General features: G+C 37.8%; 1 protein-coding gene across 2 annotated transcripts in view; it reads left to right on the forward strand.

Moving 5' to 3' along the window:
• Positions 1-15,880, forward strand: part of Cnot6 (CCR4-NOT transcription complex subunit 6) — a 37,171-nt gene extending 21,291 nt beyond the window's left edge. Inside the window, exons 4-12 of one of the 2 annotated variants that reach the window (XM_034504651.2) lie at positions 1,319-1,404; positions 2,677-2,766; positions 2,877-2,945; positions 4,732-4,889; positions 5,828-5,982; positions 6,669-6,823; positions 7,857-8,087; positions 9,822-10,024; positions 11,967-15,880. In XM_034504651.2, the coding sequence (XP_034360542.1) occupies positions 1,319-1,404; positions 2,677-2,766; positions 2,877-2,945; positions 4,732-4,889; positions 5,828-5,982; positions 6,669-6,823; positions 7,857-8,087; positions 9,822-10,024; positions 11,967-12,179 (1,360 nt within the window). In that variant the 3' untranslated portion in view covers positions 12,180-15,880. Of the gene's footprint in view, positions 1-1,318; positions 1,405-2,676; positions 2,782-2,876; positions 2,946-4,731; positions 4,890-5,827; positions 5,983-6,668; positions 6,824-7,856; positions 8,088-9,821; positions 10,025-11,966 lie in introns of both variants that reach the window. The other variant, XM_034504650.2, reaches the window with a different exon arrangement.
• Positions 15,881-17,930: the final 2,050 nt, after the last annotated feature.

Raw genomic sequence — 17,930 nt, forward strand, 5'->3', positions numbered from 1 at the left:
TTATCAGTCCCAGTCCAGCCTTTTGACACTTTTCTTGGCTGTTATTGAGTATTTACTATGGCTTTTTTTGCTGGTTTTATTTTTTTGTTTTGTTTTTTTGAGACAAGGTTTTTCAGTGTAGCCCTGGCTGCCCTCAAACTTGCAGAGATCCTCCTGCCTCTGCCTCCTGAGTGCTGGTACTAAAGGCGTGTACTACTACTGCCAAATTTACTATGACTTTTTAATCCTCGGAAACAAACTGATATACAGAACCTTTTTTTTTTTCTATCTAATGTATTTAGAAATAAATAGGAACCAGTTACTCAGGTCTTTTGGTTTTTTGAGACAGGGTTTCTCTGTGTAGCCCTGGCTGTCCTGGAGCTCACTCTGTAGATCAGGCTGGCCTCGAACTCAGAGATCCACCTGCCTCTGCCTCCCAAGTGCTGGGATTAAAGTCGTGCCCCACCGCTGCCTGGCAGATCTTGTTTTTCTTGTTCAGTTTTCTCAGAAGTAACCACGATTTGTATCAGGAAACGAGGATGGTAGAGATCATTCTTCTCATCTGAACTTTGATTAGTAAAACTTAAGGCAGGAAAGTGACAGTATCTCAGGTCGGCGTTCAGCGCTTGGTTTGCTTTTTTTCCTTGAAGATTCCTGTGATATTTATAATGTGGTTATAAGGAACATTAAAATAATTTCTTGTCTATATAATTTTTACTTTTAAACTGAAAATTTTATAAATTTGGAGAACTGGTAAGCATGACTGCAGTCTTTGTTATGCTCGTTTAGCGGTTCTCATGGTAGCTGCATGTTAACTGCTTTTGTTGTTGCTGTAACCAAATATTTGACAAGAAACAAACCTAAAGGAAAAGCTACCTTGTTAGATTCATGGCTTGAGGGGATGCAGTCCACCATAGTGGGAAAGACATGGTGCAGAGATGCACAGCAGCTGATAACATTGCATCCACCATCAGGCAGTGGAGTTGAAGGGCTTTCTTTTTTCCCCTCTTATTTCATGTGGGTTCCTAGCCCTGAGGCTGCCTATAATGAGGTATCCGTGGAATAACTTTTAAAAATTAAAGCTTATATCATATTTTGGTTTTGTTTCTTTTATAGTAATCCCCCCCCCAGCCCCCTGTATTTTACCAAAAGTGTGATCTGTGGCAGTTTTGTTGTTTACTTTTAGCTATGTAGAGTTTGAGAAAAGCCAAGGCTAGATATTGGAGTATGATATATAAAACTGTCATTCTTAGAGACATATTTTCCTAGAAGTAACATTGTTGATTTTACTGTTAAGATTGACATGTCTTCTGACTTCCTGGAATTTTTATATCACTAGGGAGCTCCATTTAAATTACAACCAGTTACGAGTTCTACCTTTTGAGCTGGGAAAACTGTTTCAGTTGCAGACTTTAAGCCTGAAAGGTAGGATTTCATTTTTTTCTTACAGTTTCAGAGAAGCTGTGATGTGCTGGGCAGGCAGTGCTGTCCTGGGTTTATTGCTTTGCCTGTGCTGTAGGTTTCTGTCAGTATTCCGCATGGGCAGCCCGTGTCTTTGCAGCCTTTGGCTTCTGGCCTGTCTGCTTTCTTTGCATCTGTCTTGGTGCTACCTTATTTATGCTATGCTTTCTCATCATGTTGTAAACAGCTTTTCCCTATGTTCAAATCAGAGTACAGTTCCCATAAAATAAGAAAAAAAAAATTCCCCAGTAAATAAAAATTTTTGATTTGGTCCTGGTACTAAAGATTATGCTTTTGAGGGTTTCTTTTTTTAAAAGGAAGTTGACTTATGGGTACTTAGTGAGTTTGAAGTGGGGAGGAGAAATGCAGTGGGAACTGTTATAAAATGGCTTAAGCCAGAAGGAGGCAAAGTCAGATTTTTAAAGTATGTCAAGATATGGGCATGTTTTGTAATGTGATTCACCAGTCTGGGCAGGTGTGGGCAGATAGCTGTCTCCTAAAGCAAAGGCTTCTGGGTAAAGTCTCTAAAAGTTACATTCATATTTTTGAAAGATAAGTATAGGATCAGGTAATATTCCTATGAGTTCATTTGATATATCATAAAACCTGTTCAATAAATAAATAAAAAAAAACACTTGTGTATATATAATAATTTTTAGCAGCCATCAACTTCGTAAATTGTTCAAGTCTATTGCATGTCAGAGAAAGCCTGTCTTGTATATTCTTTCAGTTCAGAATCGATACAAAGCACTTCTTTATTAACATTAATTCATTAATAATCTTTTTATGAACTTTTGTAATCCGGGGTGGAACAGTGCAAAATTTGAGGCTGGAGACATGGCTCAATGGTTAAGAGCACTGGCTATTCTTTTAGGGCCCAGGTTCAATTTTCAGCACCCACATGGCCCCTCACACCTGCCTGTAACTCCAGTCCCAGGCCCAGGGGATCCAGCCCCCCTTTCCTGGCCTCCAAAGGTACCAGGCATGCACATGATGCCCAGATATAAAGGAAAACAACCATACACATAAAACAAAAATAAATAAATCTTTTAAAAAAAGTGCAAAGTTTTGTTATGTGAAATTTTCAAAATTGACATTTTTATTTGGTAAGTTATTAGCAACTATAATGTAACATTGTTACAATGTTTTTTTGTAGTGTTAGGTGATTATATTTACCTATTTTTTTCTGTTTGAAATACTTTATTATCTTAATTTACCTACTTAAATTTTTCCCAGGAAATCCACTTACCCAAGATATATTGAACCTCTGTCTGGAACCAGATGGAACAAGAAGGCTACTGAACTACTTGCTCGATAATTTGTCAGGTACTGCAAAAAGAAGTAAGTGGCTGTTTGTTTAGACTTTTTATTAGGAAAACATGTAAGGATATCACCTAATTATTATTTATTTTTTTTCTATATACATATATACCCAGTTTCAACAGAACAACCACCTCCAAGATCTTGGATTATGTTACAAGAACCAGACAGAACAAGGCCAACAGGTTGGTAGCCCTGTTTTTTAATACAATTTTTTTTTTTAAAATCAGGTCTTGATAAACCTAAAAAGTATTGTTGGCAATGCTTCAGGTTATGAACAATATTTAAGGTAATAGTCTTATAAGTTGATTTGGTTTGGGAACTAATGATAAAGATTTAATTCTGTAATGCATTACTTCTCAACTAGGAAGCAATTTATCTTTGGGAGACATGTGTAGCATGTAGTTTTTGCCACACTGCTCTGTGTTCCCAGCTGGATGCATGCATGTATGCCCAGGAGCCACCTCGGATCCGCAGATGAGACAGACGCGCGCGCGCGCACACACACACACACACACACACACACACACACACACACACACACACACTGCTTTTTAGCTCAATGGCCGGACACTTATCTTTATTCCCAGCTCAACACCTCTAATCCTTCCCTCAACTTAGTTGCCTGGTTATCTACTTAGTTATCGGTTATCTGTCTTCAACTTAGTTACGTTTCCAGTCTCCCTCCTACTACCCCAGTCCCAGCTGGGAAAATGGCCAATGGTCACTCCACCAGAGATCTCACATAGCTTGTGGCTTTTTTTTTTTTCTCCCTCTTGAAGCGTGGTGAGTCCTGAATCCCTTTCCTCTTCCTGCCGCTCGCTGCTAGCCTGCCTTTGGGAAACTGGAAGTCCAGCCTCTCCCACCCTGCTGCTGGCTGGTAGCATCTTTATTGGTTGATCAAGAACCAATTAGGGAACAGGGCCTTCAGCATTCATTCCCAATCAGAGCATCAGAACCACCCCCTATAGACAATCACTTTTGGCAATTCTGATTGTCAAAACTGGGAGAAGTGCAATATGGAGAAATAGGACTGAAGTCAGGGACACAGCTAAATATCCCACAATGCCTGACCACGTCAGTCCCTGTAAGAAAAGACTGTAGCTGCCTTGAGCACTTGACCTTTTGTATCAGTATGATTCACATCTTTCCACATTGGAGGTTTCCGTGTGCTGATGTGTTTTAAAGGTACTTAATATCAGGAAAAATATAAGATAGCTTTCTTACTTGAGAGAACAAAATTGAACTAATGGCCTTGGATCTATTTTTAACATAAATTCTATGAGAATAGTTTAGTCCTCAGAGTATGTCTGGCAGGATTTGGCTAATGATACGCCTGTCCTTGTGCATGAATGAACACACAGGCTACTCTGTTTCTTGGTGCTTTGCATTATTTTGCTTCATAGATAATTAAATTCTTTGGGCTTTTGTTGCATCCCTGTGTCAGCCCAGTCTACCATTGCCGTTCCAAGGCAAAATTTTCTCAAAATAGTCTGTGTGTCTAAGACAGTGCTGTTCTATAGATTATAATGAAAGACTTTTTGTGTACCCCAGGAAGCCAAAAGTAACCTCTGTGATTTGCTTTGTTACATATTCATTCTATTTTAGTGTTCTGAAGCCACACTCACAGACTCTCATCAAGCTAGTCTGCACTTGGTCTGTAGGAAAAAGAAAATTGGGCAACCTGTTAAGGAAACTGCTTATCAAGTTCCCATGTTCTGCATTTACAGTTAGTGGCATAGAAGAAATAAGGAGTCTTGGTTTATCCTGTCTTTTAGGTTCTGTAGATACAAGCATATTGTATGCTAATTGGTGCATCTGTCTTTACATCATTTATTTTTCTTGAGTAATAGTTTTTCAGTGACAGTAGGTTGAGTGGTTAAGTCTGACTTAACATAGTGAGGACTATTACTGAAATAATTATGGTTGTTTTTTTCTGCCACGTGTGTGAATAAGTTATCTTTCCTACAGCCTTGTTTTCTGTCATGTGCTATAATGTTCTTTGTGATAAATATGCGACCCGGCAGTTATACGGCTACTGTCCATCATGGGCACTAAATTGGGACTACAGGAAAAAGGCCATTATTCAAGAAATTTTGAGCTGCAATGCTGATATTATAAGTCTTCAGGTAAGTCATGCAGAAGACTCTTTTAGATTATATGACCCTTCAAATCAGAACAAAACAAGAAGCAGTTACACTTGAATATATTATGCTGATATATTTGAAATGCTAGCTTCAGTGGCCCTTAAAATCCTGGGCTTTTCTGGTTTGGCTGAATTCTGAGGAAAGTCAACTGTCTTGCTGTGCAGACTTCTGTGCTGTCAAATAAAGCAAATGGGTTCAATTAGGTTGGCAACATTGGTAGTAACTTTCCTCCTTTGTACGGCATTTGAATTGGGTGGCAAAATTACTGAACTTGTGCATTGTCTGGATATATTCTTACTTTACCAGCACTGTTACTAGAAAAGTTATGATGAAGTGGATAAAGATTGGACTGTCTGCACAGTAATCTAGGCTTTTTAGCTAAAATCTTAAATAATTAATACAGTTTTGGTCAGTTTGCTTTCTTTTTCTGTGTCTAGAATTACAGTCTGTAACAACTGCAAATTCCTTCTCATATGGTTCTTGTTCCATCAGTTCCTAGACATATATACATTTGTAGGTGTACATGTCTTTCATTGTTTTAAAAAGATTTATTTGTTTATTTTATGTATAAGTACACTGTAGCTGTCTTCAGACACACCAGAAGAGGTCATCAGATCCCACTACAGATGGTTGTGAGCCACCATGTAGTTGCTGGGAATTGAACTCAGGACCTCTGGAAGAGCAGTCAGTGCTCTTAACTGCTAAGCTGTCTCTCCAGCCCCATGTCTTTCATTTTACTTCTATAAAGAACTAGCATTGGCAACTCATACAATAAAGTCTTGTGATTGGTTTTAAATAAATTACATTTTGAAGATGTTCCATTCTTTAATCTATAAGTTGGTTTGTTGAAAAATATTATTTCAGGCTGTACAGGACAGATCTTTATCTTTGAAGTAACTTTGCTGGTTATGATCTTTCAGGAAGTTGAAACAGAGCAGTATTACAGTTTTTTTCTGGTAGAACTGAAAGAACGTGGCTATAATGGATTCTTTAGTCCTAAGTCTCGAGCTAGGACTATGTCTGAACAAGAAAGGAAGCATGTTGATGGCTGTGCAATATTCTTCAAGACTGAGAAGTAAGCCTATTTGATTTTTAAAAATTAGGATAGTGTACTCAATATTTGCAGGGTGGAGCTAAGGGTGTAGCAATTAATTGGTAAATAAAAGAATGAATATTATTGAAGAAAACATGATTATTTAAAATTAAAGCATCTTTTTGTGTGAAATAACTTGTTTTGGGTAATATTGAGAGTACTGTTATTTCTTTGGGTAGTTTAATTAGGGATTTAATTCTGCTAACTGAAGTATTTTGCAAGTAATCTTCCCTCTTGGAAAGCTGTGCTTTGGAAGATAATTGTTTAAAAATTATGAGTTGAGGTATTTCAGCAGTAATGGTATGACCAACTACACTGTCGTCCTAAGTTGTAAAGGTTTTTCCAGGTCTTGCTGTAGATCAGTAACAAACTGAAAGCAACTCTAAGATCTAGGAATATACATCAGTATTTAGAGTCTGGGGATACACACGACCAGTGTTAGAGAATTTGCTTAACATATACCCTGAGTTTGATCTCAGTAACACAAAAACAAGCCAAGTTAGACTGGAATCAGCCTTAAGTGAATTTGGGGAGCTTGGTACTATGTAGGATTTTCCACTGTATGAGTGAAGTGATTTTTGTATCTGGTAATAAAGTTTTGAAGAAAGACTTTGTCCCCAAGAGCTAATGTTTTGTATTCCCGATTCCATGTTTATGCTTTATTTCAGATTTACTTTGGTTCAGAAACACACGGTTGAATTTAATCAGCTAGCAATGGCGAATTCAGAAGGGTCTGAAGCCATGTTGAACAGAGTCATGACAAAGGATAACATTGGAGTTGCAGTACTGCTAGAACTTCGAAAGGAATTGATTGAAATGTCATGTGAGTGATGGCTTCGTTGCCTGCAAAACTGACACTCCCATCTTCCCAGATTTAATAGTTCCGATTAGATACCCTCAAAACAGAAATTTCTGTATATGTTTAATAGGCTAGTTCAACACCTATTTGTCTTTTCTAAGATATTATACATTGTTTTCTCTATCACAAAGCTAAAGATAAGGAATTGTTGTCCCGAAAAATTACAACCTTGAAAAGGCATAAAGAAAAAAGATGTTTTAAGACACTGAGGTGTAGATAGTAGTTGAAATAACTGCTCAGGATAAGAGCTCTATATGCTCCTATGATTTCTTGTCAGCAAGGATGTTTGGTAAAGCTAATTTTTATAAGTCGTTCTTGACTGACTTAGAGTAATTATGCTAAGAGTCTTGAGTTTGGGGAAGGTTGACTACTTTTTAAAAGTTAAGTATATAATGACTTGGATGCCGCAAACTGAAACTTCCATCACTGAAGTTGGTACAAACACTGATGTTCCTCTCCTAAGTTAAGAATGTTATTCATAAAGCCTCAAATCCAGTATATTGGGAGAATGTGGAACTATGCTGCTTTGTTATGTGCAGATCTGAATTCTTTTCCATTCTTCGGTGTGGAATTTGGGGTATTTAATGTAAAGATAGAATCTCGTGACTAAGGATCATGTCCCAATGCTAGTACTATAGAATATGCACAAGGTCTGTGCTCATTCTCCAGTTCTGAGGAAATAAAAAGGCCAAAGAATTAATAACTGCTAAAAAAGTGTGTATCTAAGAGTATTTAGATTTAACATGAGAGAGGCTTGATTTAGTACTTGTAAGAATAGCTGACACGGGCTGTCTCTGTCTAGGTAGACTTTGTGCTGGACATATCAAAAGGATGTAGAAATCCAATTCTTAGCTTTGTTGTGCATTAGATTCAGTGATCGGGTAGGAAATCATTAGATACATTAGGTTATCTTCTGAAACTTCAGTTGTTTTAAGATGCTGTATGAAGCTGTAGACCAGTGAGCAGATTTTGTCTGTTTTATTTTTATCTAATATAGCTGGAAAACCACATCTGGGAACAGAAAAACAACTTATTCTCGTGGCTAATGCTCATATGCATTGGGACCCTGAATACTCAGATGTGAAGTTGGTACAAACTATGATGTTCCTCTCAGAAGTGAAGAATATTATTGATAAAGCCTCTCGGAGCCTCAAATCCAGTGTACTGGGAGAATGTGGAACTATTCCGCTTGTGTTATGTGCAGATCTGAATTCTTTGCCAGACTCTGGTGAGAAAAGTAATATTTTATATGGAATAGCTATACCTGGTTTACAGATTTTTTTTTTTTTTAAAAGAAAACCTGCTATATGTGCATGTCCTTACACAAATGCATGTACATGTCAAGGTTTTCATAAGGATCAAAGAACAACTTTATGCAGTTGATCCTCCCCGTCTACAACTACATGGGTTCTGAAGGTAGAACTCAGGTAATCAGGTTTTTGGGACAAGCACCTTCACCTTCTGAATCATCTTACTAGCCCTGTAATGTTTGCTTGTTTGTTTGTTTGATAATTCAGAACTTAGTCTAAAGGAAAATTTATTTTGTAGTGGCAGCTGTGTACAGGTTTTACAGTTTTTTTCCTATAAGATGGGCAAAGGGGAAGAGACCATTTTAAATAATATTATAGAAACCTATGGGAGTGATGATGGGTGTTGCTCATTCTCTCCCTTCCCTGGTCCTCACCCCATCTATCTATCTATCTATCTATCTATCTATCTATCTATCTATCTATCTATCTAATCTGTCTATGACTGGATTTTAGATTCCAGAAATCTTCCTAAGCAGGTATAACCACAAGACACATGTCACCATACCCCCAACTGCAAGCTGATGACTTAAAGTGGCTTGTTAAAAACATGTTTTTTTTAATTTCCCCGAGACATTTATAATCCAAAGTCTTTAAAAGCTGTTAAGATATAACTTCTTTGGGATTCTAGCCTGTGGTAAACTATGACCACAGTTATATTTGACCAACAATATATTACAGAATCTTAAATCTTGTTTCTTCTGATGACTTCCATAAAAAGTACATCTTAGATAGAAATTAAGACCTTTTATCATAGAGATAAAGATATCAACACATCTTTTTGTTTTGTATGATAAAACAAAAAAGAGCAAGACCCCCGATCTTGAGTTTTGTCATAAAGTAGGACTCTGAAAACCTGGTCTTATTAAATACTTCTATGGGTAGCACAGAGAATAAACCAGATCCCTTTTAGTAGCAAACTAGACAGTCACTGAGCTCCAGCTTTGTTCCTGTTCTCACTGAACACTATGTGTGTATAACCATACACCGCCATGCTGATAGTCAACAAATACAATACATTATTATGACAAACAGAGCCATGAGGAAGAAACTTAACATTCGTTTTCAGGGGCAACAAAAAGTGCCTGAGAACTCTAGTCCTTTAGCCCAGTGCCATCCAGTCATCAAGCTGTCAGGGATCCTTGCTGCTGAAGAGATGAGGCCCCCTCCGAGTGCTGCTGCATATGCTGCTGCTCAACCCTCTAGTTGCAAAGTATTGGAGGGAACGGGGAATGGGAGAGTTAAAAGACATTTGTAGAGCCTACTTTATGATTAAGAGTTTAAGAAAATAATGAAATTGCTTTCTTACTTAATGACATTCTGTTCTGTTTGGTGGGATGGTAAGATGACACATAAAACCCCAAAACAGGTTGTGTAGCCTTGAGGATAATTTAGGGCAAGAGAAAACCTCCATACTATTTTGATTGTGATGTTCTCTTAATTCTGAAGTTAAGCAGGAATATTCTAGTCATCTGCTTTATTTAACCGTGGAAGGATTTGGGAAGACACATCTGTTTATCAGATAGTTTTAAACAAACTAAAACGTAATATTTGGGTATTGCATAAGGATGAATTTGGACAAATCGTGACAAATTAAGAATTTTGTTTTCTGTATCTTATACTTGACAAATATAAGTGCGTTTCTGTTTGTTTAGGTGTTGTAGAATATTTGAGCACTGGTGGGGTAGAAACGAATCATAAAGACTTTAAGGAACTGAGGTACAATGAAAGTCTTACAAACTTCAGCTGTAATGGGAAGAATGGGATGACCAATGGGAGGATCACTCATGGTTTCAAGTTAAAGAGTGCCTATGAGAATGGCCTGATGCCTTACACGAATTACACATTTGATTTCAAGGTAAGCTCTCACAACCTCGTTTTTATCAGCACATCTTGTAACTTAAGTCTTAAATACCAGTGTGTGCTCTGCCTGTAACTGAGCAGCCTTAACTTATCAGCAGCAACATTCATTGTCCCGAGACAAGCACAGGATTGGTGTCAGTCTTTTTAGATAACCTAGCAGAATGGTTTCCAGAGTGAAAAGTCAGGTGAAATGTGGCAGTAAAGCAGTCCTTGGTTATTCTTTGCCTTTTGTGACATTTATTTCTTAAATACTGGTCACTAAAAGCCAGTTACTGTAGTATCTATTTTGCTATCAGGTGAAGTGGGGCATCCTCCTATCATACTTTAACTGAAATGCCTTTGAATGCCAAAATGTGGCTTATCTTAGCCACTTGTAAATGTGTGTGTGTGCGTGCGTGCGTGCGTGCGTGCGTGCGTGCGTGTGTGTGCGCACACATGTGTGTTTGGGGGAGGGTGCTCATCTTGCCACAGTGCTTGTGTTAATATCAGAGGGCAGCTTGGAGGAGTTGATTCTCTCTATTATCTGGTCCTCTAGGGATTGAACTTAGGTTGTCAGGCTTAGTAACAAGTGCCTGTACCCACTGAGGCATCTTGCTATCCTTACACAAGTATGTTTTGTGTTTTGTACGGGGAATTAAATCCAGGGTCTTATGTTTACTAGGCAGGTGTTCTTAAGCTTGTCCCTAGTCTTGGTTCTAAAGTATGTTGTATGCTGTATTACACAGTTAATAGCTTGCAGCATGGACACCTTTTCTCAATAATTATCATTTTTGTACTGGTGATGGTTTAGATTCTCAGGAAGGTTGATTAATGGGAAGACAAGGGCGGTGACCAAAGTAGAGAAGAAATTACCATTTTGTTTGTTGTTTGTAACTGAGATAGGAAGAAAACACTTGAATACGCTTTCATGTCCTTAACCAAGAACACATGAGAAAGGAGGGTGAGGTTAATGGAGGAGAGCCCCCAAATCAGCAGATTCATTTCTATGTACTGTGTTACCTAGCAGTGCTGAAGATACACAAAATGGGCATAGCCCTGCACTTGGGCAACTCAATTGAGTAGGAAAGACATCTTGTTTTTGTTTGAGACCGAGTCACACTGCATAGCCCACATTTGCCTCAAATTCTTAAGCCTCTTAGCTTCCTAAGTGATGGCGTTACAGATGTGCAGCACCACACTTAGCTTAAAAAGCAAACTTTGTATTGGATAACTTCTTGTTATTGTAACAAAATGCTTGGGATTCATTTTTGTTTTTCCTTAAGGTTTATTTTGGCTCTTGTTAAGGTTTTTGTACATAATCAAGTTTACTATAGCTGTGGGCCTTCCTATTGGGAAAGAGTATCATAGTGAGAGCATTTGACAGAGCAAATTGCTCACCTCAGTTGCCAGTTAGAAAAAACAAAATGAGTTGGGGTTCCATAATCCTATTCAAGGGTGTGTTTCTAGTGACCTAAAGACCTCCCTGAAGGTTCTTGGCATCTCCCAGTAGCACTACCTGAGGGACCAAGCCTTTAACATCCGGACTTTTGGGGGGACATTTAATAAGCAATGAGTATGTCCTTACACTTTAGGGTGTGCATTAATTAGCAAGGGAAGAGAACAGTGTTAGAGGTTATTAAGGGGTGTCTGTAGGACTTACGAGGGTTTGATGCTTGGTAAGGAGTTAGCCAGGTAGCAAGAAGAACATGGGTACTTGTAGTTTGTTAGGAGAGAGCTTATCCAGCCAGGACTGGTTGATTTTTTTTCAGAGTTTGACTTTGGCAAGGTTGTTTTTTGTTTTTCTTGTGTAGGGCTGGGGGTTGCATATACTGCCGTTTGTCCAAGCTAGCAAATTTCTTTTGTTTACCAAATATGACTTCTAAGGATATATTTTGAAGCTATTTGGTATTTCAGTATTTTCTTAATTGGGGCTTACCATTTTTATTGTTGTTTTTCAGGGTATAATTGACTACATCTTCTATTCTAAACCTCAGCTGAATACTTTAGCCATCCTGGGACCTCTGGACCACCACTGGCTAGTTGAGAATAACATCAGCGGCTGCCCACATCCACTCATCCCCTCAGACCACTTCTCACTTTTTGCACAATTGGAGCTCTTACTGCCTTTCCTGCCCCAAGTTAATGGCATTCACCTTCCTGGTAGGAGGTAGTCACAGACTTTCAGAGGACCTCAGATTTACTTGTAAACTCGTGAAAATCTGAATATAGGGGAGTGAGGTATGGCCACTAGGGATTTTTCTCAATGATCATTTGAGTTTTCAGTCTGGTTATTTGATAAAGGATATATATAGTATGAAAGCCAGGTGCTAGCAACAGACAAATTCTGAGCCCAGTGTACTTTATATACTGCTAGACAGGGACTGGTGTGTTTACACCTATCTTTTAATTTGTTACAAGTAATTTTCCTGTTTCTTCTCTCCAATGTGTATTGTCATGCCTTGAAATAGGAAGATGTGTGAGCAGTGTGCTGTGTGCACAGAAATCCACGGCACTGTTTCCTGAGGCCAGTAGTAACATCAGAGACCATTCTTCCAGACTTTACTCCCTCCTTTTTCAGACTTGTTTGTAAAATGTAGAATTTCAATTTAGCCTTTATGATTGTATATGATCCACAGAAGTCCTGATTTATGAAGTTTTGTACTTAAAAAAAAAAAAGCAAAATTGAAAACAATTGTATTGTAAACGAAGGCTAATTTTTTTTAACCTGTGTCCTATGTTCTGAAGGCCAGCTGGTAACAAAGTTGCATCAGACTTTCTCTGCAGTGATTTGCACTGTTAGGGTTTTGTTAGCCCTTTTGTACTACTTTATTTTTAAATTGAGAACATTACTCTTTAAGTGTAAGTTTGCTTAGATCTTGGGATATTTTCTTGGACCACAGGCAACTTATGTATGAATTCCTGAATTTCTATGGAAACTTTCTACCAGGACAGATAAGCTGATCTGTAGGCATTTAATGGACTGAATATGATAGTTGACATATGTACATTCTGGTATTTTTAAGTCTTTTACTTTTTATGTTAAAAAATTACAGCTGCTTAGGTACAGCTTCTAAGTCCTTTCTGAGACATTTTCTGTTCTGTCTCCACTGTGCCTGCCTAAATTTGTTCTCACCGAGCACTGCCTGTGCATGCAGAGAAAATCTGTGCATCTTTTATATTTTTAAAAAACTAACATTTGTGAGAATTTTATGGAAATGCTTTTGTATGAGCTGTGTCTTTTCCTCGTTGTAAAGCGTTGGATAGCACATTCTAGAACATGTTCATGGGTCCTGGGTCTTTGCTCACCAGACCCAAGCACTGCTTCTTGGTGTCATTGCACCCAGAGTGCCACTATCATGTGTATTCCTTATTCTCTTAACATTTAAAAAAAAAAAAAATCATTCCTTTTTTTAAGAAGAGTAATTTTCTGTTTATGAAGCAGTATAAATTAGATGCATTTTCAAAACAGTTTCCCTAAGACAATTGTTTGGATCATTTTTAAAGTGACTAAGGAGTTTTAGTATGTCAACCAAGATAAAAGTTATACTGTACCCTATATTTTGCCCATAGTGCCATTAGTAGATTAGAGATTAAAGTCACCTTTAACTTTACAAAGTTAACTTGTATATGTTCTGTTCTCAGTCGTTAGTTCTCTCAAAATCAGATGAATTCAGAGGGAACTTGTCTGGCTGCTTTTGTTTCAACTGCAGGCAGTGGAGCAGAAGGACGCCGCGTGGCACTAAAGTGAACTGTTGAGTGTTAACAGTTTTATACAGAGACTGAGCCATTTTGGATGACTCAAAATTTTATGAGAAGACATTTAATTGCTTATGCTGTTTTTAAGAGGAAATAAAATTACATACTGTTTAAATAAATGAATTTTTTTCTTTTCAAGAAATTCTCTAAAAGGTCTTGATCTTGAATCTGTCTTGGACCTTGTTTTTCCTTTAAGGTTTTTGTTTTGTTTGTTTAATCTTAATTGTAATGTTGGGTTTATTTGTTGTGGATTTTTACTTTAAGTTGTGCTGGCACCAAACACATCCAGTTTGTAATCAACAGGTTGGTGTAGAACCAGTACATAACTTCTAATGGCTTTTTGTCCTGTCTTCCCCTTTCCCCCGTCTCTGTCTCTTTCTTGTAAAGTGTGAATATAAGATGTGTTGACTCGATTTTCTTAAACACTGTGTTGGTAGTGTGCATCATGACAATTTCCAGTGAAGGTGAACTGGAGCTGGTTGGACTGATGGGACTGAGGAGTCCACTTTTCCTGTGACCTGCTAAGAGAAGCACAGGTCCGGAACGTGTGGTGAGGAGTGGGAGGAGCACTTACTCACTTCTGCATTTGTTAGTGGAAGATGTATTCCTTTCATGGATGCTGGAACTAGAGTGCACTTGTTAGATGCGAAAGGTTTGAGCTTTACACAAAACATTTCATCTGTATTTGTTACTGTCTACAATATATTTGAATTTGGGGGCAGCATAGTAAGATATAATTGCCTGTTATGTCTTGAAAGTTCTTGTTTTGCCTCTTTTAGGCATACTGCATTCTGTGATCAGTTTGAACATCTCCACCTTGTTTAGATAGTGATAAGTTGAACGGAGAGTGTAGATTTACAAGTATAATCTTCAAAAGAAAAATATTTTGAATCTATCGAGAATAAATGTTCACACCAAAATAGACTGATAACTTTGTTAAGCAAGGTTTTATGTTTTAAATGCTTTGTGTCCAAAATAATTTCCAAGAACCTATACTTCTTAAAATGCATAAAACTAGTCTGTTTTCATAATGTAGATTATTTTTTGAAAAATTCTGTAATAAATATATGTAATGTTTTACTATAATGTAATTTCAGTGTTCTTGCTGATAAATACATCTTAGGAGTGTTTTATAGAATGTTTGGAATGTTTCCCTTTCTAAAGATGAGCAGATTGGAGGCACTCAAATCTTTGTAAATCTTATGAAGTACAGTTTACAGTATTGGTGGTAATTATTTATGCTTTGAGAATTTAAATAATGTTCACTGAAATTAATTTATGGCATAGCGTAAACTGAAGTTTTAGAAGTAAATTGTTGATTGCAGCTTTAATAATCCCAGAACACAGGCATCTCCAAAAATTGTTTTTGTTGTACTTTTATTTGATTTGGTGTTAACCAGGAAAATTTATTTCATATTAGCACTTTTGAAACCTAAAGACATAATTAAATTGGGTAGAATGCACTTCTAAATCTTTAAATTATAATTGAAACCTCTTAAGATTCCATTTTTCAGTAACATTCATGGTTTAGAGTTCCTCTTTCACTGTTTAGACTACAGAACTCATTTCCCTCAGGACTCTGAGGTTTACTGGTCATGTCACAGAACACAGCCAACCCAGGCAAGACAGTTTCAGTCTTCCGATGAGTCAGCCATAACATCCAGGACAGGTGTTGCAGAGAACATAAGCAGGTATCCTCCAACCGCAAGCAGTATTTTAAGATGTTCGCTTTGTTTCTTTTGGTTACATAAATTTTAAAAACTGGTATGTTGATGTAGTGTCTAAAATAGAGTAGTCTTTATTCACAGTACATTATATTGTGTAATGCACTGGACTAACTCTTGTTTACCATTCATGTAACAAAACCCAGCACACTTTCTGCACTAAGCTCAAGAATGTCACATCTGCCTAGGCAGCTCTTTGATAAGGGTGATGAGAAACTGAATTTATACCATATGGACTGGTGGTAACAAGGGCTTTTACTGTTCTTTTCAGTGGAATCTTCTTGGTCAAATTGTAACTAGCTAGTATTATATTTATATACAGGGTCTCTTTTCCTTACCGATGTATTTTCCTACTCATAGCCAACCAATAAATTCAATATCTGTTTCAAATACTTTAAAAGTGTAGTTTGTACAGCTCTAGCATGGAGGTTTCCAAATAGGCATTAATCAGAAGACTGCGCACTTAACACGTCAGAGTCCTCTGGGACAGTTACAGGTCACCCTTATGGGGCATGCAGGTGGGGAGGGGCAGAGGCATGGGATAGTGAAATGGTGTGAACACGGTTCCTCCTTGGCTGTGTTATTCTGTAATACTCATATTTGCCAAAGTTCAATTTTATATTTAGGTTATGGCTGGTCCTTTTACATTTTAGGGGTTTTGTTGTTACCGCATACCTCATGGTATAAAAACGGGCTCATGTTATAGGACATTGAAATATATTTTAAATAAATAATTTTAAATATAGTAGCAAACATTGTGTTAAGGTTATAATAATTATTAAAGGTCTTACTGTTAATCTCTAAATTTTGTTGCATTTATAACCTTTAAAAAGGTTTTAATTTCCCAGGTTTTCATGTGTGGGCTTACAGTTTAAAAACAAAAAGTTGATTTCCTTTTCTGAAATTACTTTATTCTGTTTCATAGGCTGAAGCAGAAGGGTCGTGGTTTCTAATCATCCCTCTTAAAAAGGAAAGGGAGGAATGACTATTTTCATGGCCTTTGGGTTTGTTTGTTTGTTTGTTTACCAGAATAGTATTTTATTAAAGAACAAGAAATAAGACTTCACTGCTAAAGCCTCATACAGAATGATAGTGAAATCTCTTATCAGGAGGTATGTGTGGAGAATAATAATTAAATGTCGTTTTTAAGGGGAAAGCTTTATAACCATTGTAAATTTGGTAATGCTCAATAACAAGAAGCCCATACAATCAGAAGTATAACCCAATACCCAACCTAGATATATCAACTGTCTTTGACTAGAGGAGACACTCGAACATCTGCCTCCATGTTCCTGCCTCCCCTCCCCTCCCCTCCCCTCCCCTCCCCTCCCCTCCCCTCCCCTCCCCTCCCCTCCCCTCCCCTCCCCTCCCCTCCCCTCCCCTCCCCCTGTCTCTTTCTCTCTCATCACCTAGCTCCCCCTCTCCTTACTCCTCCTCTTCCTCTCCTTACTCCTCCCACCTTAGCTCCTCCTACATATCACCCTTCCTGATAAAACTTTTCTCTCAAAATACAATTAGGGCATAACTATACCAATTTGTGTCAGTAAGGTACAAGATAGACCTTAGTCCATCAAGGCTTAGACCCAGTCCATCATTTTGCTGACTAACCAGAACCTCTGTCATCTCTCCTAAATAAAAGACTTAGTTCTGAGCCTGGCTTTTTTCTTGGCTTCAGAATGAATGTCAGCTGAAAACCATCCTCTCAAATCTTTTCTCTCAAAGTAAATAGCCGGGATTGGCTATGAGACTATAAGTCTTCAACCCCATCAGAAATCCAAAATGACTTGAGTTAACTGAAATTATGGGAAGCACAAAACATAGCTTCTAAAACTTAGCCAATTTATAGAGACCTCTGAACACCTGGACAGTCCCTATACTACAGAACGTTGGAGCATCCGATCAGCCTCTGGCCCAGGATCATCTGACAGACCTAGAGAAGGCAGAATTATTAAGGGCTGATCACTCTGTCTAGGCAGATATAATCAGTCGACTATTCTGCAAGTGTGTCCTTTTCTGGACAATAATTTGTCTGTAGATGACAAGAGGCAATTCTTGCCTAGTGGCTGTCTCACCACAACTGGAGTAACTCCAGATATCCTCAATTTCTTCTTAGAATACAAGACAGGAAGCTGTCAGGAGCAGACAGGTCTCTGGTCAAAATGGACATTAATACAGAAATGTTCATAACGTCAATTCTCTGGACTTCTGACGTTTTGAAAACCAACTATTCGTCTAAGGCAATTGTTGTCTGTTAACTCTTCTCAGCTATTTCTAAATAAAATATAGAAAACACCCTAACAATAAACTCAGAGCCATGAATTTGCTATAGACCTGTAACTCACAGTCTAACCATCTCAGATCAGTTAGAAAAGTTAAAGAAGGACTGGGTCTAATCTAAGCCTTGTATTCCTAAATGTGTTCTATAGGCACAATGCCTATGAG

This window comes from Arvicanthis niloticus, chromosome 6, assembly GCF_011762505.2.
Source record: "Arvicanthis niloticus isolate mArvNil1 chromosome 6, mArvNil1.pat.X, whole genome shotgun sequence".
Lineage (NCBI taxonomy): Eukaryota > Metazoa > Chordata > Mammalia > Rodentia > Muridae > Arvicanthis > Arvicanthis niloticus.